Raw genomic sequence first — 23,761 nt, forward strand, 5'->3', positions numbered from 1 at the left:
TACTAAGTATAATGTCACATTTATAAGTTTCTAAAATAATCAAAATAAGCAACATGTTATTTAGAGATACATACACAGATGATAAAACTATAAAGAATATTGAAAGAATAATAAATCCAAAATTCAGGACAATGATACCTGGTAAGGGGATGTAAGTAGGCAAGAAAAAAAGACTACTCAGGGAACTTGAACAGTATTTTTAATATTCAATTTAATTTGACACTCTATTTACTTTTCACTTGTATTCACTTGGTTACTACACTTGATAATTTACATATAAGAGAATACATGTTTATACATATATCAAATATGTCCCAGGAAAAAGCAAAGGAAATAAAAAGCTCATTTAAATCAGTTAAAAAAAAAAAACAAAAGACAGAGACGTCAGTAGATGTATGAACAAAGGACAAAAATGATGAATTTATCATAGGGAAAACACAAATGATTAACATATGGATGGTGGACCTCACTAGTATTAAATATGCAAATTAAAACATTATTTTTGCTTATCAGATTCGCAAATCTTTTAAAAATGTATTATATTCCATATTTTGAAGGTTAGAAAGACGGGTACCTTCACATACTACTGATGGGATTATATATCGGTAAAATTTCCCTGTACAGCAATCTAAATATACATTGCTCCAAGAATTTTGAAAGTGGTCACTCTCTTTAACTCAGTAATGCTCTCCTAGTTTTCTAAAAAATAAGATATTACCAAGAGATCTTATGTAGAAACATTCAGCTTAGTGTTGTTTGTAAGAATAAAAGTAGAAAAATCAAAATATTCAACAATAGGAAAATACTAGTGATACAGAGAAAGGAGAGTCCTAAAGTGAGGATTAGCCCGCAAGGATTCTTGGCTTTGCCAAGGAAAGAATTCAAGGGCAAGCCAGTGATAGGGTAGAAGAAAATAGCTTTACTGAAGCAGCAGTCTTACAGCTCCGGAGGTGTTACATACACCTCTATGACTGCTTCTGCAGAACAGCACTATCCCATAGGTAGGGTGCAGAGAGTTGTAGCTCAGGGCAGTTTTACAGTAATATTCATACCTACTTTTAATTACATACAGACTAAGGGGCAGTTTATGCAGAAATTCCTAGGGAAGGGGGAGTAGCTTTTGGGTCATCAGGTCATCACCAAGGAAAGGGACAGTAACTCCCAGGTATTGCCATAGCAACGGTAAACTGACAAGGCACATTGGTGGGTGTGTCTTGTGGAAAGCTGCTTCTATCTTGCCTTTGTTTTAGCTAGTCCTCAATTTGGTCCTGTGTCTGAGCTCCGCCTCTGGAGTCCAGTCCTGCCTCCTACCTCGGTAGGATAGTATGATACCCCAAATATGGGCTAATCACCATTTCAAAAATGTTATTATTTTTACTATGAGCTAGGCATGGTGCTAAGAAATTCATGTACAAGCTTTAACGTCCTTTGCGAGACAAGTACTTTATTATTATCTCGATTTCATATGAGGAAGTGAGGCAAGTAATGTGGTCAAAGGCAGACAGCTACTAAATGACAGCCAAAAACCAGATCTGCTTTAGACACTCTTAAAAAAAAACTCTTGAAAAACACCAAGAAAAATGCATATACTTTAATAAGGGAAAATAGTCAAGGATACAAAATGGTATATTCAGTTTGATCTCAACAATCCCAACTATGCATTTGTTGAAGATTAAAAGGAAACAAAAGAAACTAATGTTTATGGATGATCAACCTATGTTTTTTATAATTTTATATAAAGTTGTCAATAATGAACTAATATTTTTACAATCAGTAAAGGACAGAATATTTTATGAAACAAAAAAAAACAGAGTTTTAGAAAGAATTTGGCTCATTCTACAGTAGAGTTGTACCTTCTTTGCTCACTAATGACACCCTGAATTATATTCCACTATTTTAATATAATTAGTACTAGGCTAGATTATAGCATTTAAACCCCAAAATAATCAGATTACATGTAAGAATAAATATGCAACTTCCAAATCATCTAAAACAACTGAGAAAATTTTACTTTGGATTATACAAACTTAAGAAGAAAACATCAAGAACAAATAATATAAACTGTATACGTTAAACAGATATCTAATTAGGCACTTAATTTTAAATAGATACCTTAAGCAGTTCAAGACCTGCTCTGATGGCTTGATCAGTTGGAACACCCTCATCTTCATCATCTGCTGTTCCATCTATTGATTTGTTCACTTGTTTAATAAGAGCACTACAATATGACCAAAAAAGTCATTTTTTCAAATGTTACTAGCAATCTCTAAGAAAAATAATCCTGTGTTACATATATGTGCACATACATATATATACATATCCGAACCAAATACAAATTTGATACAGCTGGTTTTTAACACTACTGCAAAACAACTATAGTATTTTCAGATGTTTCTTTTCAAAAACAATTCTTTTCCCTTGCCCATTCAAATGAGGTCAAAATGTTATTCAATTTGCTCTTTATTAATGCTATCAATATCTTTATCATCATCTTTTCCATGGCATGTCTGAGCCCAAACACATAAATGACAAATTATTTTTAATTACCTAAAACTGATTATTAGTCCAGCAAGTAGAACAATATACACAGAAATAGAAAAGGATAAAGGAAACATTAAGCACTTCTGAACCATTTACCAAATATTACTGTGTGTCAGGCATAGCTGTCAGAGTCAGAAATATACCTAGGCCTCCTCCTAAAAGGTGTAAGAATACCTAGGTAACAGACATACAATAAAACCTCATTATAACATCAGAAAAGGAACTACAATCGATCAAAAGGAAACATGATGTTTTCAAGCTTTCTTCTAATAAAAACAAGCTTATTTTATTTATTTATTTATTTATTTATTTATTTATTTATTTATTTATTTATTTTTGAGACGAAGTTTCACTTTGTCACCCAGGCTGGAGTGCAGTGGCGTGGATCTCGGTTCACTGCAACCTCCGCCTCCTGGGTTCAAACAATTCTCCTGCCTCAGCCTCCCAAGTAGCTGGGATTACAGGTGTATGCCAACAAACCCAGCTAATTTTTATATTTTTAGTAGAGATGGGGTTTCACCATGTTGGTCAGGCTGGTCTCAAACTCCTGACCTGAAGTGATCTGCCCGCCTTCGCCTCTCAAAGTGCTGGGATTACAGATGTGAGCCACCACACCCAGCCAAGCTTGTTATTTTAAAATAAACATCTGTACCCAGGCACAGTGGCTCACTCCTGTAAACCCAGCCACTTAGGAGGCTGAAACAGGAGGGTTACTTGAGGCCAGGAGTTCAAGACGAGGCTGAGCAACATAACGAGACCCTGTCTCTACATAAAATTTAAAAAATTAGCCTGGCATGGTGGTGTGTGCCTGTTGTCCCAGCTATTTGGGAGGATCACTTAAGCCCAGGAGTCTGAGGTTACAGTGAGCTATGATGCACCACTGCACTCCAGCCTGGGTGACAGAGTGAGACCCCATCTCTAAAAATATAAACAAACATTTGTAATGCATTGACAATTATCTAAAATAATCATTTACACTGTTGGGTGTGTATTTGTCCTTTTTATAAAAAACACCACCAGAGACAGAAAACATACCAAAATACAAGAAAATTCAATTATTCAATGTTCCTTAAAATGTTTAGTAAATATGTTTCTACAAAAATATTATATATTCAAATTTAAGATCAAGTTAGGAGTTAAATGTATCTGTCCCCATTATAGGGTCCCCTTAAACTGATCATCTCTTTAACAGCTGGTATTTCCGAGGGTGTTTTCTCTTTTTCTGCTCATTTTCCCTAATCAACTTATTCTCTTATCTCCAACTATTCCAAATACAAATCTTCAATCTGAATCCTCTTTCCATATTTTCAGTAGCCCCAAGATTTTTTAACCTAGATATACTGCAGGAATGAAAACTATCACATTTCCAAAAGTAAACTCATTTTCTTCCACGACTGAGAATATGAAGCTCTCAGTCAAGTGAAGCAAGTAAAAAATAAGTTAACAAACACATTAAAAAGATCATCAGAGAACAAGAGGGACTACAAAAAAAGGCCACAACAAGAAGAAAAGTTCCATAGCCGGGGTAATTAGGAAAGGGATTTCTGAGGAAGGACAACTGAACTACTAACAGCCAGGCACACGAAAATCTATGGGAAAGCACCTACCTGAAAGATCAAAGAAAATCAACTGAAAAACTATTTTAAAATACTAAGAATTCAGTGGGGTAAAACAAAACACTCAAAAATCAATAGCACTTTTCTGTATCAGCAAAAGCTACCTAAAAAAATAGAGAGGAGAAATCTATTCACAATAACAAGTCAAAATATGAAAAATAGCTAAAAAGTTGTAATGTACAGAATCTCTATGTCATTTGGTATGGAACAAGATTCCACAGGTACATACTAAGTCTCATATGGAAGAATTAATTAGTGCTTGGGAACAGCCAATAAATTTTACGGAAGGAGGGATGAAAGAACTTCCTCTAATGTATCACAACCTCGGAAGACTAAAGAACCAAAGTGAATCCAGTAAGGATCCAAACCATGTAAGAATTTATGCTATAATAAAGGAACACCTCAAATCAAATGAGAATCAATTTCTCTGTAAATGGAGTTCATACAACTATCTACCATATGCCTTTGAAAAAGACTGGGTCATCGCTTCTCAGCCTTTTGGCTAGGATCAAGTGTAAAAAGGACTGGGTCAAGACCGGGGCACAGTGGCTCATGCCTGTAATCCCAGCACTTTGGGAGGCCAAGGCGGGCAGATCAGTTGAAGCCAGGAGTTCGAGACAAGCCTGGGCAACACGGTGAAACCCCATTTCTACTAAAAATACAAAAATTAGCTGGATGTGCTGGCACATGCCTGTAATCCCAGTTACTCGTAAGGTTGAGGCGGGACAATCGCTTGATCACAGCAGGCGGAGGCTGCAGTGAGCTGAGATCAAGCCACTGCACTCTAGCCTGGGCAACAGAGTGAGACTTACTCAAAAAAAAAAAAAAAAAAAAAAAAACAAAAACAAAAACAAAAAAAACACTAAGTCTCTATGTCCACCTTACACTAAATTCCAGACTAATTACAGATTTAAATGTAAAAAAGCAGAGCTATTAATATGATACCAAAGGCTGAAATAAACCACAAAGGAAATGACTGACATTTACTTATACAATGTAGTATTTGTTAATTGCAAACAGATTTAAAAGGTGATTCAACTGTGTGAACGGCCTTATTTTATAAAGCATTCTTATAATCAATAAGAAAAAGACAGTTTCACTGAGTCCCTATGGAAAAATAATAGGCATTCTCCAAAGGGATAAAATTAGCGAAGACATAAAGGAAAAAAAAAGTTGAACCTTATTAATAATTGCTCAACTTTTCTATTTCAAACACAAAAAAAATTTTTAAAGGGCACATCTCTTCATTCACCTATAAAATGACAAATATTGAAAAAATTTAACAGCCACTGTTAGGAAGAGTCAGATGAAATGGACATTCACTGACTACTATAGGGGACTAAAAGTAGAATCTTTGTGTACAGTGTAGTGGTTAACCAAGTGGGCTCTAGAGACAGACTTCCTAGGTTTAAATGTTGTTTTCCGCACTCCAGCAGTGGGGAGGTTACTCACCCTGTGTGCAATTTACTGCTGTTTATCTGTAAAATGGGAATAATAATAGTTCCTATCCATGAAGAAAGAAGTTAGTTAAAACATAAATTCTTAGAATAACACCAGGCACATTATAAAGCACTAACTGCTACTTGTTTTTATTGTTTATGTTTTGACATATCTTCTAGATCACTATGACCTTCTGATTCCTAAAGCCAAGATCTATTCCTGGTTTTCAGTCTCTTTGTCCACCATATACTTTACTTCTGAAAACCTCCTCCATCTTAACTCAAAACATTACAATAACCTGGTCTTCTTACATTTCTACAATTTCTCTACTGTAAAAAAAATTTCCAAAGTTCTGTCCATGATCTTTTTACTTCTTTCTATACAATCTGAGCAGATTAATCCATTCTCATAGTTTCACATTAAACTTGATAGGCCTTGATTTTTTTTTTAATTCGTTGTCATGTACAAGTAGGAAGCACATCCTCTCTCGCCTCCTTCAAAAACAGCTCCTTTCATTCTTTTCAAGGTACTACTATTCTCCACATCATTTGGACTTGAATCCTAATATTTCTGGTTCTTCCTTGCCTTTATTCCCCATATCCAGTAAGCTGGCAATTTTTTAGGTTGTTGTTTTAAAATTTCCCTCAAATACATTGTCTCCTTTCCATTCCGCTACTAGCCATAGACAATTAAAACACCTTGGCAATCTATCTCTTCTACTTCCCTCCTCCTAGCCATCATCTCAATCATCCATAGTTCTCAACAGATAAAGTAAAAGGAAGCTCAATGTTAAAGGCTGTCACAATCTGCTCCCGATCTGGCTTTTTAAGGATCATCTCATAACAGTTTTATACGATGCCACATTACACTATAAATAGATGGCAATCATTTTCTAAATATCCCTCTTCTTTACTATCAAATAAGCTTAATTTATGTTAACCTCAATGGCAAGAATGGCACTTCTATAAAAACAGAATCTTACCCATTCTCCCCTCTTAGATGAAATATTACCCCTTAGAGATATCCTCTTTCAATACTGTGAACTCTATTTGCAATAATCTTACTGAACTGATTTGAAATCTTTATTCCACTACTGACAGAAGGTGTAACAGCAGACTATGCTTTGCCAGTACCTAAAGAGTACTGCCTTGAATAGAGAAGGCATGGGATTACTTACTTAATAAATTTGTCTGATTCAGAGTCTTTCTCTTACAAATACAGAGCCTTCTACTTCTTGTCTTGCTTTTTAAACCTCAGAACTACCTCTTCAAATGAAAACTGATACAAGGAGTCCAAAGTGACTGACAGGTAACCAAAGTAGGGTCTCTCTATTTGTAAGGGGTCAATGACCAAAATCTACGCCCAATGCCTTCCCCAACAAAACATCTCCAAAAGGGTTTGAGTATAAGATGAAAAAATCATTAGTATTATTTATTTTAGATTATAATATACACCCCTCAAAGAACACTACTGATGACTAACTAGTAAGTCAGTATGCCCTATATATATTGTATAAGTACTTTATTTTATCAACCAGAGGAAAACATTTTAGGGAAAGTTTAAAAATAAAAAAACACTTCCTCCCACATTTCACAAAAGGGAATGCAGAGATAAAAAGAAACAAGTTTCCAACTTATCACAGGTAGTATCAAAGCTGAAACTTTAAATGAGGGTTGTTTTAAAAAACAACATTTTCAGTTCTCAAATTATCTGTGAAAATGCATCATTTGTTCCTTTGCAACAGATTCACCTAGTTTCCCAAGGGTATAAATAAAATTTATTTATATTACCTAAATTATACAACTTAACAAAAACGAAGAGTGTCTGGTATACTGTTAACAGATAGAATTAGGCTTAGATTGACAATTTCTCACACAATTTGAACCAATCCTTAAAATTAAGATAAATAACAAGAATAACAACAAATATACAGGTACAGATGAGTGTGTATATATATGTGTGTGTGTCTCTGTGTGTGTGTGTGTGCATATACAAACACAGATATATACAGAGGAGTATATACAGAGGAGTACACAACACACACAGATGTATAGCTAGTTTGGTGCCTTGTATTAGCAGACACTCAACAATGACTGATTCCTGAATGTACAAATTAATGAACAGCAATGAGAACTTAGTATTTTATATACAAATACCTGATAGATTCGGTATCTATGTGCACAGGTGCTATCCTCTCCAAGAGAAACTTGATCATTTCCAGGAAAGGATTTGTAGGCTGTTTGGGGTTGCCCAACTTCTTAGTTATTTCACGCTGTAATACAGATTATTTCAGTATTACAAAAGTACATTTAAACAAATCATTATGGTAAAATATTAAGAACCAACAATAATTAAAACCATGTAGTACTGACGCTGGAATAAACAGTAAGAATTGAACAAGTCTAGAAAAAAAAACTGAATTAAGGATTTAGCATATGAAAAAGGTAATATTTCAAGTAATCAGGGAAAAGGTAGACTAGTCAATACACTGTATTGAAATAATTGGATAATTTGGAATAAAAACAAAGTAAGGTCCCTGTCTCATATATTACATCAAAAATATTCCAAAAGAATAAAAATACGAATGAATAAAACCAAGAGTCACTGGATGTACAAACTTGAGGAAGTGAAATTATCAGAAGAGCTTGTTAAAACTATAGATTCCTGTATGTAACTCTGAAGATTCTCATTTAGTTGATCTGGGGTGAAGTCAAGAATCATCTTTCTCTAAAAAGCATTTCAGAAGGTACATAGGTAACAGATTAAGAATCACTGACAACAATAAATATTTTCATTGACTTAGAATAGGATTTCATAAGCAAGACAGCAAAGCCAAACACCATGAGGAAAATACTGACTTACCTAGATAAAGATAGAAACTATGGTATGTAAAGAACATAATAAACAAAAAGAAAGGGTAAACTAAAACTGACAGAAAATTATCTGCAACTTAACAAATGCCATATGACAAACTCACCAATCAGTAAGATAAATACCATTCTATAAAAACAGGCAAATATTATAAACGCAACTTACAAAAGAAATATGAATGGCCAATAATCCCAAGGAGCAAAAATGGCCAGATGACTAGTGACTAACAAATAGAAATACTATCAAAATAACTGTGTTTTTGTTTGGTTTTACTTGGGTTTTGTTTCCAGCAATGATACTGACCAATATTGTTGTGTGTGAGAAAATGGTCACTCTCATTACTGGTGATTAGCATAAAATTAATTCAGTTCTGGAGAACACTTTGCCAAAGCATATTAAAGGCTTTAAAAATGAGCTGTTAGCCCATGCAATTGTACTTCTTAGAATTTATTCTAAAGAAAGAATCAATACTGTGTAAAAATATTAATTATATTCTTCTTCATAGTAATCAAAAAGTAGGAAAAAATCTAAATGTGTAACATAGTGGACTACTCAACAAATTATAGTACATGTATTCAATGGTATGCTATGGAGCTATTAAATACTATAAAAGACTAATTAATGAAAAAGTAAAATGTACAAAACTATGTATAATATCTCATTTTAGAAGGACATACACAATATTAACAGCAATTGTCTCTATGGAGAAATTATAGTTTATCTGCATTGTTATTTATGTGACTTTTTCAAATTTAATATAATGAATATAAATTACTTTTATAAAAGTGAGAGACAATAAAGAAGATTTGGGGGCTTTTTCAAACATCAGCTCTTTTCTCTCCTTACCACACAACCTTCAGCCTGTTTGCAGGAGCATGTTGGACTAACAAGTACTTCTAACTGCTTTCTTATTTTCTCATCATCTTCTAACACCTGTGTGAATTTCTTCATGAAATCCTGAGCCTTACCAGGATCGGGTAAATTTCCTTAAAATAAATTAAAGTTCAATTAAAATCAGTATTTTTTCATTCTTAAAATAATAATAGGTCAATATTTTTCATTCCTTTTATTGCCTTAAAATCCTTATGTACAAATTCAGTTTAGTTTAACAAAATAAATTGTGAAACACCTTCAATAGTCAATTTTCACAAATAAAAATATATTTTCTAGAAATATAAAACAGGATCATTGTGAAGGGACATATATGCAAGGAAAGTCTAAAATGGCTACTTCTAAGTAATCCCTTATAATATTTAAAGGCATCAAGTGTCAACCTGAATAATGCCAATTTTATTACTGTCCCCTTGAGCTTGTTGCATACATTGCTCTCTTACAATTTAAGAGATTAATCACTAAGTTTTACCTTTAAGAACTATTTTCCTGTATTCCCGTTTATTGTTAAACCAACCCAGAGAGTTTACATATAACGCATGCTATCTAGCAGTGACATATAACTGAGCAACCTATCCAGGTGTTACTGCTGGGTAAGTCATTACTGCATGGGAAAGAATGAGTCTTTGTAGAATCAAAAATGATTTTTATACTATTCGGCTAATGTGTCTATGTATCAAAATACTTATGAAAGCTAATAAAATGTTGACTGTGGTATCTTTTTTTCCTGGCTTCTTAACTGTTGTAGACAGCCAGACTAGAATATAGCATCTCCGATAACAGAAATTGTAAAATGGAACTTTGGCACTTTGTGAGGCCAAGGCAGGTGGATCACGAGGTCAGGAGTTCAAGACCAGCCTGGCCAAGATGGTGAAACCCTGTCTCTACTAAAAGAATACACCTGCCCGGCGTGGTGGCAGGTGACTGTAATCCCAGCTACTCGGGAGGCTGAGGCAGAGAACTGCTTGAACCCGGGAGGCGGAGAGTGCAGTGAGCTGAGATCTCGACACTGCACTCCAGCCTAGGCAACAGAGGGAGACTCTGCCTGAAAAAAAAAAAACAAAAAAAAAACACAGAACTCTGTGGACTATCAAAATAGTAGTAGAAATTCGAGCGAATCCCAAAATACGAATATAGTAAATGTAGTCTTCCAGTTCACATACAATTCTGAAATCTCATTTTATGTCTTGGTGAGATATTTAATGACTTAATGTAGTTTAGAATCTAAAAATATATTAATCCTCCTAAATACTTCTGTATGACCTTTTCCTGTTTCTATAATGGAAAAAAATCTGCAAGGAAAAAGAACCACATTATAATACAACAGATAAATATGATCACTTATAGAAGATAAATGGAATGTTTTTATAAGTTCACACAATAAGCACCTGATGGCAAGCTGGAAAACTGCTAGTGCAGCACTTCGCAATCTGTGTTCCAAAGACCACTAGCAGTTCAGTGGAGTTTAACAGTGTTTAGGAAAAGGTATTTTTCAAATAATTTTGGAAAGTGTTATTTTACAGCCCCTTCATAATGGATGGGCATCATAATAAAGGCTACAATAAGGCCTATTATTTCAGAAAAAAAAAGCAAAAGAGGGGAGGGAAAAGAAGGGATAAAGAAAACTCTTTCAATTTAGCATTCTATAAACATATTTGACAATGAAACCCCTTTTTCTCACAATACTATCAACACCTGCAGGATACCAGCATTCCTTGAAACAGAATCTGGGAAATACTGAACTCACTGGAAGAAAACTGATAGGAAAAAAAAAAAAGAACTTAGGGAATGATCTCTTTTAGGAGACAGTATCCATAGCCAAACTATAAAAAGGTGATAGGCCATGCACCATGGTTCACACCTGTAATCCCAGCACTTGAGGCCAGCAGTTCAGCACTAGCCTGGGCAACATAGGAAGACCTAGTCTCTTAAAAAATATATTTTTTAAATTAGCTAGGTGTGTTAACACATGCATGGAGTCCCAACTACTCAGGAGGCTGAGGCAGAAGGATGGCTTGAGCCCAGGAGGTCAAGATAGCTTTGAGTTATGATTGTGCCACTGCACTCCAGCCCTGGGCAAAAGAGCAAGATCTCATCTCTAAACATCAAATTATTTTTTTTTTAAAGGAATAGCACAAAACAACTTGCTTTAGCAAGTTATCCAGGGGACTGGAAAGTAGTTTTCCCAGGACAGAAGAACATTTTGGTCTTAAAGTTCTACTCATTCTAATATTCCCATTACTTAATCCAAAAGCCAGTGAGTTAGGTTTACTGTTATCTTCAGTGTCTTAACATTACTTTCATACACATCTTGGAATATTTAGCGTCTCAGATCCATCTTAAGATCTCTTCATTATCACCAAGTGGAAGCTCAGCAGAAGTATTCCTCCAGGTGTTTCTGATTATCCCTCTATCCATTTGCTATACACAGTGATCTTTGAGGTGGGAGGAAAAGCAAACGACCTGCAAAAACAGCAACTTTTCCCTACTTTTCCACTGAACAAAGGAGATGTTCCACATAATCCTTTTGTATTTACTGTTAAATGAAATACCGTTTTACTTAACATCACCTAAAGCAAAAAGGCAAATTAATATTTTTTTCAAAGAAGCTGTTATGTATGAAGTTATTAGGTATATCCTTTATATTTTGGCTTGGAGTGAATTAGCTTCAGCTGGTCACATTAGAGCATGCAATACCAAACACAGATTCAGTTTTTACAAGTTTACATGATGATTTCAATAAACTCTTAAAAATAAATTTATGTATTACATCCTTTCTCCAGATCTAGCTCATATAAGACACTACAGAAAATTTAACATTCCTATATAATCATAGCCTATAACAAAACTGCATGAAACGTTTAAAATTATAAAAAATGTTCCAATTAAAATTACATTTTATACAGATTTTAAAATAACTTACTTGTAATAACCATCACTTTTGAAAATATGGCCTTGACACTGGCATCTGTCTGTAAATCACACAAAAAAATGCAAAATTAAAATTCCCTGACAAGAAAACTTCATCACACTCTGCAAAAAATTAGACAAGCATAACCCGCTAAATGCTGCAGACCCATGCTCTTACCACTACTGTCACCTTCTTTATCTATTTTTATTAAACTCTAGATAAACTGGACAGGAGGTAGAAGTAAACTTCTCCACTTTCATCACGTCTTACCTCACCCTGTTGTGTTAGTCTCCAAACAGAAATCAGACAGCTGCATTTTGTAACAGGTACATTTACATTTTGTAACAGTTACATTTTGTAACAGGTACATATTTTGGGTTGTTTTTTTTTTTTTTTAGAGCTGAAAGAACAGGGAAAACTCCTACAATGTTTAGACCTGAGAATTATAAGGCATAGTCATGAAGCTTATGGGGAAGACACTGGAGAAAGACAATTAAGATGTGACTGACATGTAAAAAAGATGTTTCTAAGAGTGTTAGTTATGGGTTGCATCAGGGAAGTGTTATTTCAGTGAATTAACTCACTATATTATACCGTATGCAATACATTCATGTACTACTGCATGTAAAGTCACATGTATAAAAGACGTTTCTTAGAGTGCTAATTATTCACTGCATCAGAGTAGTGTTATTTTAAAAAACAAACAAAAAAAGTCATTGAGCAAGTGTATTTAAAGTACTGAGCTAAATAAACATTGAACTGAAGGCAATAAATCAAATAAATACACAAAAAGACCATCCCTATTGAGAATGAGCTTGCTAAGAGGAACTGAGAGTTAAACTGTAATAAAGTTCAAGAATTAATTCCCAACTATTTGGAATTTAAAGCATCTAACAGCTGTCTAGAAACATGTAAGATGTCTATTGTTGCTGTTTTATTTGGGGGGAAAGAAGCGGTGTTGGGCTATCCTCCTCCATTCTGTTACTTTTTCAAACCCATCACACATGAATGAGAACTCCATCTTTAATGTGGATAACTGGGTAATTATTTCAAGACAAGCAAAAAGAAAATTCCACACTGTAGAAGAGAACTAAAACATTCTAGCTGAATTGAGACATTCTAGCTGAATTGAGTATTTAGTGATTTCATGTATGACTCAGCAGGAAAGTCTAAGACCCTCCCAATTTTTAACAAACAGGCAAAATGAAGAAGCTCCAACTAAATACATAAATTTCAGAGGAACAGTGAGAATCAAAAACAAAGTTATATTTGGTTACAATCTCACACATCATGCTGTTCAACATATGATTTATACACTTAACATAATACCTGGATGCTATTATGATTTCGATAATGCCTAAACACAAATAATTTTATATACATGTTAAGTAAGAACATCTTAAAATTTTAATAAACACTCTTACATCTTTGGCCAGAAGGAGGTAAATATACAGAGCTCCAGGTAGCAAAGAGAGGCACTTTATCAGAGATTATTAACGAAAACACACTAACTTACCACATTATGACACTAACTGAAACATGCTTATTGGCTAAAACATACTAACTTAACAGGGTTTAAGAGAAAGGAAACAGCAAAATCACTCAGTTAGTTTAAAGTCATTTATTTTCAAGGAAAACATATTTTAACAGGTTCGATATAGTCAATAATCACAGAAAAAAGGTTATGTTCAATAAAACACAAAGAGGTCATTGTTAACCTATAAAACGAAAATACTACTCAAATGTAAGCTTCAATTAGGCAAAAAGGTAGTACAAAATGTCTTATTACTAGTGATCTGAAGGTTTAAAAAAATAGTGAGAGGGTCACTATAAACCACTCAAACAAATGGTGTCAGTTTTTTGATTTGTAGAGCAATTGGTGAATTTATGCCTAGGGAAAAGGTGAAAGTTTTCACCCCTTAGATGAAAACAACACTGCTCCAATGACCTCTGTCATATGAAGTGTATGTGTGGAAGGGAGATTGAGAAAGAGCACTCTAAACTGAAAAAGAAAAAAGAATACTCTTGTTTTCCCTGAAGGCAATTTAAAATGACCAGGCACACTGCTTATTAGATGAATTATGCCTTTTACATGTCTACATTCAGCATTTCAATGGAAAAAAAAAAACCCTAGAATCATTCTAAATGATTGATAAAAGATAAAATATGATACATCCAATGGATGAATACCATCATTACATTATAAATACTAGGTAGTACATTAAAATCTCCATAAACATTAATTTTAAGTAAAAACATCAAGATACCTAACTATAATTACATAATTATTGAAACTTTCTAAAACCACAAGCATATACAAAAAAGTAGGGAACATCTTAGAGTGGCAACATAAAGCGTAATTTCTTTCGATTTTCTATGGTTTCAATAATGCTGAGTTATTGTTTACATCTTTATTTTAAAGCTACCAAAAAACTTTGAGTACATAGACCCACACTCTCTGTAATGTTGGGTATCACCTTTTGCAGATATAAACATTTATCACTTTCTATCTAATAAGTTTCTTAAAAATTAAGAGTTTTCTAAGCAAGGAATCCTAACCTCTACAATTACAACTTTTGCGAACAGAAAGAATTGTTTAACACATAGCAGCAATGGTAAACAGTAATTAAAACATATATGTTTTAAAAAACATTGAAGGAAAAAATTCTTACTTACTTTGGGTTGCTTAATCAAGTCAAGCAAATCCTTTACTTGATGTCGGAGCAGATTTTGACATTTCCACATTTCATTCAATGCTCTGAAAAACACAAACATACACATTTAAACAACAAAACAGAATAAAAATCTCTCTAGAATATTACTACTATATAAGGTTCAAATTATAAAAGGAGATGACAGAGATGAGATGAAATTCACAGGACTAAGCAACTGATAATGTGTAGAGATAAAGAATGGAATCAAATATAACACAGCAGGATCAAAAGAAAGAATCAGTGGTCGAATTAGGGTAGGAATTAACCAGAGAAATTATAAATTTGAGAAATAAAGGAATAACTGACAGCGTAAGGTATTGTAGCAGGCAGGATGAAATGGAATCAAAAATATAAAAAGAAGAATTAGTTATTAGAGAATGGGGATACTTTTTCTTAAGACAAATCTTATTTAAATTTTAAACAGTCTAGAATCATTCATAAGTGAGTATTTTTATATGTCAAAAACTCTGATGTTCTCTTAATAGGTGTATTGTTCTCAGGCAGAAATTTAAATCTAAAAATAATCATACAGGTCCTCAATATGTAAGCAACAATACTGTATTATAATATTGTTTAATATATTATAATATATAAATATTATATTAACATATAGAGAATAATTAATGAAATACTTGATTACAGATAGAGCCACACAATTAAAAATTTTTAAGGAAATCTCCAAAAACAAGGAATACTTTTCATCAGTTTGTTTTCAATTATTCTACACTTCTATTAACCTCTATTACCATACATATGAAGCACTGCCAAAAAGCAGTAACACAGAGGCATATAAAAAACTCTTTTTCTTTTAATAGACAAAGAACACCATTTAATATTTTAATTCTCCCCTTTAACAATATGTTTGAAAAATGCCTTTGGATTTTTTAAAGGAGATAAACCAGTTCAAATTTGGGACACTTGAATTCCTTTATAGTAGTCACGTCAAAATGGTACTGGCAAAGCAACATTATTAGGACATTTTCATCTTAGAAGTTATATTTTAAATAGCTATACTTTACTAATTTCAAGTTACTAAGTTGTACAAATTTTCATAAGCACAGTTTAAGAACATAAACATTGAAAGCAAAATGTTCATACGCCAGAGGACTAAAAATCTAACAAGAGTTGTATGATTAAAATAATTTTCAAAGAAACGGGGTAGTCATTTGTAAAATTACTTCTGAACTCCAAAGTCAATGTATTCTCTCTTTCCTATACACTTAATCATTCTAACTTCTGAAAGGCCTAGATTTTGAAGCTTGCTTTCACTTAAAATAAAAGGGAAATTACTTTACTCATTAAAGATGAAATGTCAAGCTGTTTTAAAGCCCATTATAAACTATTATAGCTATAGCTTAAATCAAAAAGTGACTAATTCTTCTTTTTATATTTTTGATTCCATTTCATCTTGCCTGCTACAATACCTTACGCTGTCAGTTATTCCTTTATTTCTCAAATTTATAATTTCTCTGGTTAATTCCTACCCTAATTCGACCACTGATTCTAAGAACTTGTATTATAACATGTTTATAGGAACTGTCCTTTCAAGTATTTTAATAAAATTGTATTAACCAGCAAGGCAATCTGTGTCTGTTTACTGCCTTTATAAATAATTCTCTAAAAAAGGGAAAAAAGTTATACTAGGAGAAGCAGTATTACAATAGGAAAAATCTCTATTTAATATTAGTCTGAATTGCAGTTCTGTTGCTAAGTAAATGTAAAAACTCCAGTTACAGCCTGGATATTCTCATATTTGTTACCTGACATTTTAAATAGACAATTAGTTCCCACAAATCTCCTTGTTACCAAACCACGAGTTTGCTGCAACTCAAAGAAAAAAGACAGCTACCATCAGGTTTCAGTCAGTGGCCTGTCCAAATGTTGAAGAGGACCTGTCCTCCAACCTTTAGCTCCCAACTGACAAATTACCCATCGGACTCTGTCTCAAAAAAAAAAAAAAAACTATCTAGACGCAAACTTGTTTAATAAAAGACAAGATCACAACAAAGATCCTGATACCATCTTCTACTACTGTCGCTAATAGGAGTTCTGGGGAACTTGTCAGAGGTGGAAGTACACACTGTTCTCTTTTTCAGTAATCAAGATATTTAGTTTACTTAGGAGCTTATTCAAAAACTGATTCACATAAAAAGTCTGAAATCTAAGAAATACTTTGTCTTCCCCAAAGAAAAGTAGTCAGAGAATAAAATATATGGCTCTTTCAACAAATTAAGAGGAATGCTAACCAAACAAGTTCTTACCAGGAACATGCCTGACAAGCAGCTATTTTTAAGTCCCTTTCAAACTAAGTCGAAGTCATATATTCAAAAGACTTCAGGACTAGAATGTAATTGAAATGAATAAAGAGGAACAGGTGCTGCAATACATAGTAGTGGGGAGTGTGGTGAAATCAGAACATTAATGGACCATAAAACTATAAAAGATCAATATTATCTGCATTCAGGAAAATTAAAGATAAGAAAATTTGATACTCAAAAGATTAGGAAAAATTTAAATGTCTGATAATACACAGGAGGATGCAGAAATCCATAAACCACTGGTAGGAGTATAAACTAGTATAATCATGTTGGAAAACAATTTGACACTAGTTTACAATGATGAAAAGGCACATAGAAACTCCACTCCTAGCTATATACTAGTGATTATGAACCTTGGTTGCCCATTAAAATCTCCTGAAAGGCTTTTCTAAAATCAAAATGCCCAGACTACACGCCAGACAAATTAAGTAAGTATCTCTGAAGGAGGGACTTAGTTGTCAATTGTTTAAACCTCCCAGGGTGATTTCAATAAGTAGCTAAATTTGAGAATAACTCATATTCATACCTTAGAGAAGAAACTCTTGCATGTGTATATTAAATTGAAAAGTATTTACAGTAGCACTATTTGAAATAGTAAAAAAATTAAAAAGGAAGTAATACAGACATCCATTTTCTGCATTGACTCAAATTTCTGATATCAAAACAATGGAATAAAATTATGGATTAATGACAGTGCAATTCTATATCACAGTGTAATGAATAAGGTACAGCTATGTATATTATGACTGAATCTTGGGAACAGAATAGAAAAAAAGACACACAACACTGTATACACAATTGTTTCTTTCATAAAGTTCAAAAACAAGCAAAATATATTACTGCGGGATACACATATATACACATACATATACATATATATGTTAAAAAAATTTTTTAAAGGAAACAAGAAACCAGGGTAGAGGTTACCTCTGGGAGGAAGATGAATGGGAGAAAAGTTTACAAGTTGGGTAATAGATTCATAGGTATTTTTACTTTATTACTATGCTTCATAACATATATATGTGATTTATTATTACATAATAAAAAAGGTAATGGATTTTGGAGAAAACAACCACAGATAAACATAAAGTACTAAAATACTGGTAAGTATAATAGTTGGTCAGCTAATTACAAACAGCTGGTTAAAGTGAAATTCATCTAAAAAATGATATATATGTACCCTAAATACTTTATCTTAAAACAGATAAATATCCATTCATTCACCAACCATTTTTGTAGAATCAAAGCCTTTCCTTTTGAGTACTGGTCCAGACTGGAATGTACTTTCAACTTTTCAATGGCATTATTTTTCAATATATCTCTTGTGAATGGCACTGTTTCACTTTTGAATTCAATTAAATATACTTATCATTTAAGTGATGAGTGAAATCTGACATGTTTAGTTTTATAACAACTATCTATACTTTGTGTATTTGTTGTTATTTTTCTTGTTTTCTATTTTGTTTCTGGTATTAAAGTTTTCATTAATTATTTTTTGTTCCTCTGTGTTTGGAAGCTATACATTTTAACTGCTTTCAGAGGTGACTGTTAAATGCCCACTTATAACATAGTCAACATGTCTGCCCTCACTAACATGATAAAAGAACCTTGAAACACCTTCATACTCATTACTTACCTATTACCTTACATGCTGTTATCTGATAGGACCCACCTGCAGTCAAAATTTTTCACAAAGGCATCAGGCATCAACCAGTCAGAACCATGGGCAGTGCAAGAAGGTCCTGGAGACATTCCAGCCCTGCCCAGGCATGGCAGGACCATAGGAAGGAGGATTCCAGGGACACTCAGGAAATCTCACATAGTACTGCAGTGGTGTATGGTACTGGCTAAAAATTGGCCTACATGCTACCTACTTTTTAATCCACACTCCCAACCCCTTGCAAATAAAACTGTATTATTACTGTTTTTACGGTCCTTTATTATTTGTATTTATAGAAGTATTTCAAATTCTTGAATCTTATTACTTCTTTATAGATTTAATTTCCTTTCTTACCAAAACAAGGTTATTCTTTAGTAATTTTTTCAAGTAGGACTGGCAAATTCTTCATTTTTGCTTAAAAGTGACATTTCATTTTTACTCTTGAATGATAGTTGGGCTGAGTAGAGAAGTCTAGATTTACTATGATTTCCAATAGGTAGTTTCAAATATGATATAAATACCATATTTCATCCAATTTAAGAGGCTATCAATTAATTTTGCCATGAGAAAAAGAGCCACCAATTAGGCTATGACAAGCCAATAATTTTAGGATGTATTTCAATTCCAGAGAAAAGTTTACAAGTAATAAAAGTAAATAGGAGAGTAATGTGTTTTACTACGTGTAATGGAAAAAGAACAAGCTTTGGAACCAAGCAGGACTGAGTGCAAATCCTGGCCCCCTCTTACCCCTTGTGTGATTCTGTGGAACTTAACATTTGTGTGATTCATTTCATCATATGTAAAACAGGAAAAATATCACTTAAACCAGGGTTGCCAGACTTTTTCTGTAAAAGGCCGGACAGTAAATATTTTAAGCTTTGTGGGCAATCAGATCTCTTTGCAACCTACTTTTCCGCTGTAGCACAAAAGCAGTTATACATAATACAAATTCCAGTGCCTGAAATACAGCAGGTAGGAAAAAAAAAATGTGTATTTCTCCCCTTTACAACCTTTTCCTCACTATTTCTGTATAAAACATAAACAGAAAATATAATTATTTCCATGGAAGAAATGAAGTCAAAAGTCTCATTAAACAGTGGTACAAATGAAAATTACATACAGCCCCTTAGATCTCTCAAATTTCTCAACATTTAACCCTTAATATTTGTAAACTACATTTGCTGGAATACTAAGGGTCTACATTTCCTAAAACCTAAAGCAAATCTCTAAGACTTCAATTTCCTAACCCTTAGTATGATTCAATTAGACTAGATGTCTTTTCCATGTCTAACATGCCAATGCCACCTTACCTAAACACCCAAAAGTACTTTTCGAATGACATGCGGTAATAAAAATGTATTTGTGCTTACTCTTATGTCAAACTATAACACGGTGCTGCTCAGGCTATGCAGCACAAAATTTGCAGCCTACTGCTCTCCACCGTAATGCCAATCAGTACACCAAGTGAGAATAAAAAGGTAGTATTTTCATAATATGAATGTTTCTAATGCCTTAAGGAAAACAAACAAAAAAGAATAGGTACATCAACGTTTCCTGAGACACCAACAATATGAATAGAAAACTCAAATCCTAAAAGATTTCATGTCAATCAACTCTATTTTTCAATTGCTTGTAATGGCTTAATCTCATGTTTAAAATGGTACTTTCTGCAAAAAATAGCCAAGTACTATATTATGACATAACCCTTTAAACAATGTTTACACTACATAGATTACATTTTAAAATACAGGTGTTTGTAGTTTCTTTTCCATAAAATACAATATATTGCAAAAGATGAAAAGAACAGAGTTTGATATTTGAAACATACTTCACAGCATTTAAATCCAGTGTGGCATACAAGTAATATAAGCATTTCATCCGTTCTGTAGTTTCTAAATTGTGAGGAACCATGTATTGAGCAAAGATCCGTTCAACAAGTAGTCTACAAAAAAAGCAGAGAAGGCATTGTATTGATTTTTTTTGTAATGTTCTAAAGTTGTATATAAAATTTCAAAACTATGTAAAGAACATATAATTAAAGAAGTTCCTGCTGCTCTGAGTGGAAATGAGATTTCCAAATCAAAACCTTCTGTCTGTAGATAGAAGGGGACCAAAACAGGATTTAGCTGGATGTACTGAAAACAGCCCTACACCCAGCTAAGACAACTACCAGCTTCAGGATGTTGGGCACATTATGTACCAGGGATTTTTTCTTTATCTGTATAATACAGTTTTAAAATATGCCAGGTCCTTTCAAATGCCAAGTTCTAAATTTCTAAGTCAAAACTAAAGAAACTCTTAAGATTCTTTTGCATTTTCATAGGCATCATCATGAAAACAGACCTGGCTAAAAGTACTTAAAGTCCTAAAAAATCATAATGTAATTCTTTGTGCACTGATGCCATACCCTCAAAAAGTACAAAAACTTCTATTTTATAAAAACAACTATAAAGTTTCATAGATAATCCAGTTTTTAGTATCTATGCCTCTTAAAATTTTAGTGTGACCTGCTTCTTAATTTTCTCATTCTGATCTGCTACGGGCAAAATCATTTGGTCTCCACTAATAACCTATCAAATCATTTCAGACTATAAGCAGGATTTAGAGCTCTATTAACTAATAAATGACTGCAGTCCATACAAGATCTAATCTTAGCCTGGAATGGAAAAAATATTAAGATTATATTCAGATAATGTGTTTTTATATAAATTTATAAACTGTTTTTTAGCCTTCAGTAGAAATTGTTTTTAAATGTGTAAAATCCAACAGGTTTTTAAAGTTTTATTTGAAAAAAATTAATGAAGATCCTTGTAACACAATGACCTATGAACTAAAATTATAACTATACACATACCTATTTTCAGATATTACTGTTCAAATACAGTATACGAAAGTGGAACGTAAAACCTGTACCCATCCCTAAAGTTATATGTACATTACTGCTTTATTTATGGCTTGGGTGGGAATGAGCCCAGTCACTCACTACCATTACCTTGTAATGAGGGAAGTGTAAGGTCATAAAGAAAACAGTTTGCATAAAACAATGAATCAAGTTATATAACATTCAAAGTCACCAAATATTTATAGCATCCTTAACTTACCGATCATCAATACTATTTTGATAATATATATGTAGCAATTTGTCTTTGATCCATGCTATCTGTTTTGCGGCATCTTTTCCAGCTGCTGATTGTAAAGCATATTTCTTATAAATTTGGGCAAGTCCCATCATGGCTTCTTTGCGTACTCTCCACTTAAAAACAAAAAGTTTTATTTATAATGTAAAACGGCTTCCATTATATAAATTAAGGAAAGTCTAGTTTCCTAGTTTTGTGTTTTCCTTCCCTTTATACATTTTTTTAAGTCTCAGATACTAAATATCAATTTATAATTACTACATTTATAAAAAAAGCACACAACTATCACATAAATATTTCTACCATGTAAAGTATGGGAGAAAAATCAACACGTGTAAAGAACTTTAATGCTTTCATGTCTTAAACCTATCACCTATGCCTGAAAACAAAAGCTAATCACACTCTACATACTGTGACTTAAAATTGGTGAGGAAAAACAAGCTACCAAAATTTTTGTTCATGCATTTTTAGAGACAGGATCTCTGTTGCCCAAGTTGGAGTGAAGTGGTGCAATCACAGCTCACCAAAGCCTCGAACAACTGGGCTCAAGCAATCCTCCCACCTCAGCCTCCAGAGTAGCTGGGACTACAAGCATACAATGCCACACCTAGCTAATTTTTTATTTTTGTTTTTTGTAGAAACAGGGTCTATGTTGCCCAGGCTGGTCTCCAACTCCCGGCCTCAAGCAATCTTCCCACCTCAGCCTCCTAAAGTGCTGGGTTTACAGGCATGAGCCACTGCAGCCACCTCAAGAAACCACACATTAAAAGACAAAGACAGAATTAAATGGATAAACTGTGACCCATCCCTCATAATTTTTTTCTAAATTGTAGTCTATATTGAGCATACTTACACTATTACAAATAATAGTAATTAAGATGTATTAAAAGCATATATGATATTGGCTTTTATCAAATGCTGAATGTAAAAATACTTATCAGTGGTCCATTCTGTACATCTGGGACTGAGTTGAAGTATAAGGGAAATGTATTCAACTTTTTTTTAAAAAGTGTATATTTGTTACAGTGCATCTGGCATTAATTATCTTAGAATAAGTTCATTCTTTAATTTTACATAAACACAGCACTGTAATCAAAAGGAAGCTGGTAATGTTGAAAACATCATGAATCTGCAGAGATTATTAATTTTTTCTTTTGTGGTTCTTTTTCTTTTGCTATGGTCTGTCATTCATAGCAACAAATTATTCCCTTGGCTTTTCTTTCACTTAATTACAGTATATTAAGAATAGTTCTTATCTCATTCATCCACCAACTACTTATTGAAATAAAAGACTTCTACAAGTCTTATAAGATTTCAGGCCAGTCATGGTGGCTCACGCCTGTAATCCTAACACTTTGGGAGGCCGAGGTGGGAGGATGGCTTGAGACCAGCCTAGGCAACATAGTGAGACCCTGTCTCTAATAAAAGAAAAAAAAAAAAATTGGCCAGGCATAGTGGGACGTGCCTGTAGTCCCACCTACTCAGGAGGCTGAGGTGGGAGGACTGTTGGAACCCAGGTCAAGGCTGCAATGAGCCGTGATGGCACCACTGCACTCCAGCCTGGGTGACACAGGGAGACTTTGTCTCAAAAAATAAGTAAGACTTCAATTTGTTTATAAAAACTTTGTATCTCTAACTCCCTATGTTGTATCTCTTAATTCT

At 33.4% G+C, this 23,761-nt stretch overlaps 1 protein-coding gene across 7 annotated transcripts in view; it reads right to left on the reverse strand.

Annotated features, from left to right (window-relative positions):
- PDS5B (PDS5 cohesin associated factor B) overlaps positions 1–23,761 on the reverse strand; it is a 190,877-nt gene that overhangs the window by 64,655 nt on the left and 102,461 nt on the right. For all 7 annotated transcript variants that reach the window (XM_012502078.2, XM_030818548.1, XM_030818550.1 and 4 more), the window contains exons 12-18: positions 22,064–22,215; positions 20,791–20,904; positions 14,947–15,028; positions 12,283–12,331; positions 9,315–9,454; positions 7,754–7,869; positions 2,113–2,218 (exon numbers count right to left, since the gene is read on the reverse strand). In XM_012502078.2, coding sequence (XP_012357532.1) covers positions 2,113–2,218; positions 7,754–7,869; positions 9,315–9,454; positions 12,283–12,331; positions 14,947–15,028; positions 20,791–20,904; positions 22,064–22,215 — 759 coding nt within the window. The remainder of the gene's footprint in view (positions 1–2,112; positions 2,219–7,753; positions 7,870–9,314; positions 9,455–12,282; positions 12,332–14,946; positions 15,029–20,790; positions 20,905–22,063; positions 22,216–23,761) is intronic.

Source organism: Nomascus leucogenys, chromosome 9 (genome assembly GCF_006542625.1).
Source record: "Nomascus leucogenys isolate Asia chromosome 9, Asia_NLE_v1, whole genome shotgun sequence".
Classification (NCBI taxonomy): domain Eukaryota; kingdom Metazoa; phylum Chordata; class Mammalia; order Primates; family Hylobatidae; genus Nomascus; species Nomascus leucogenys.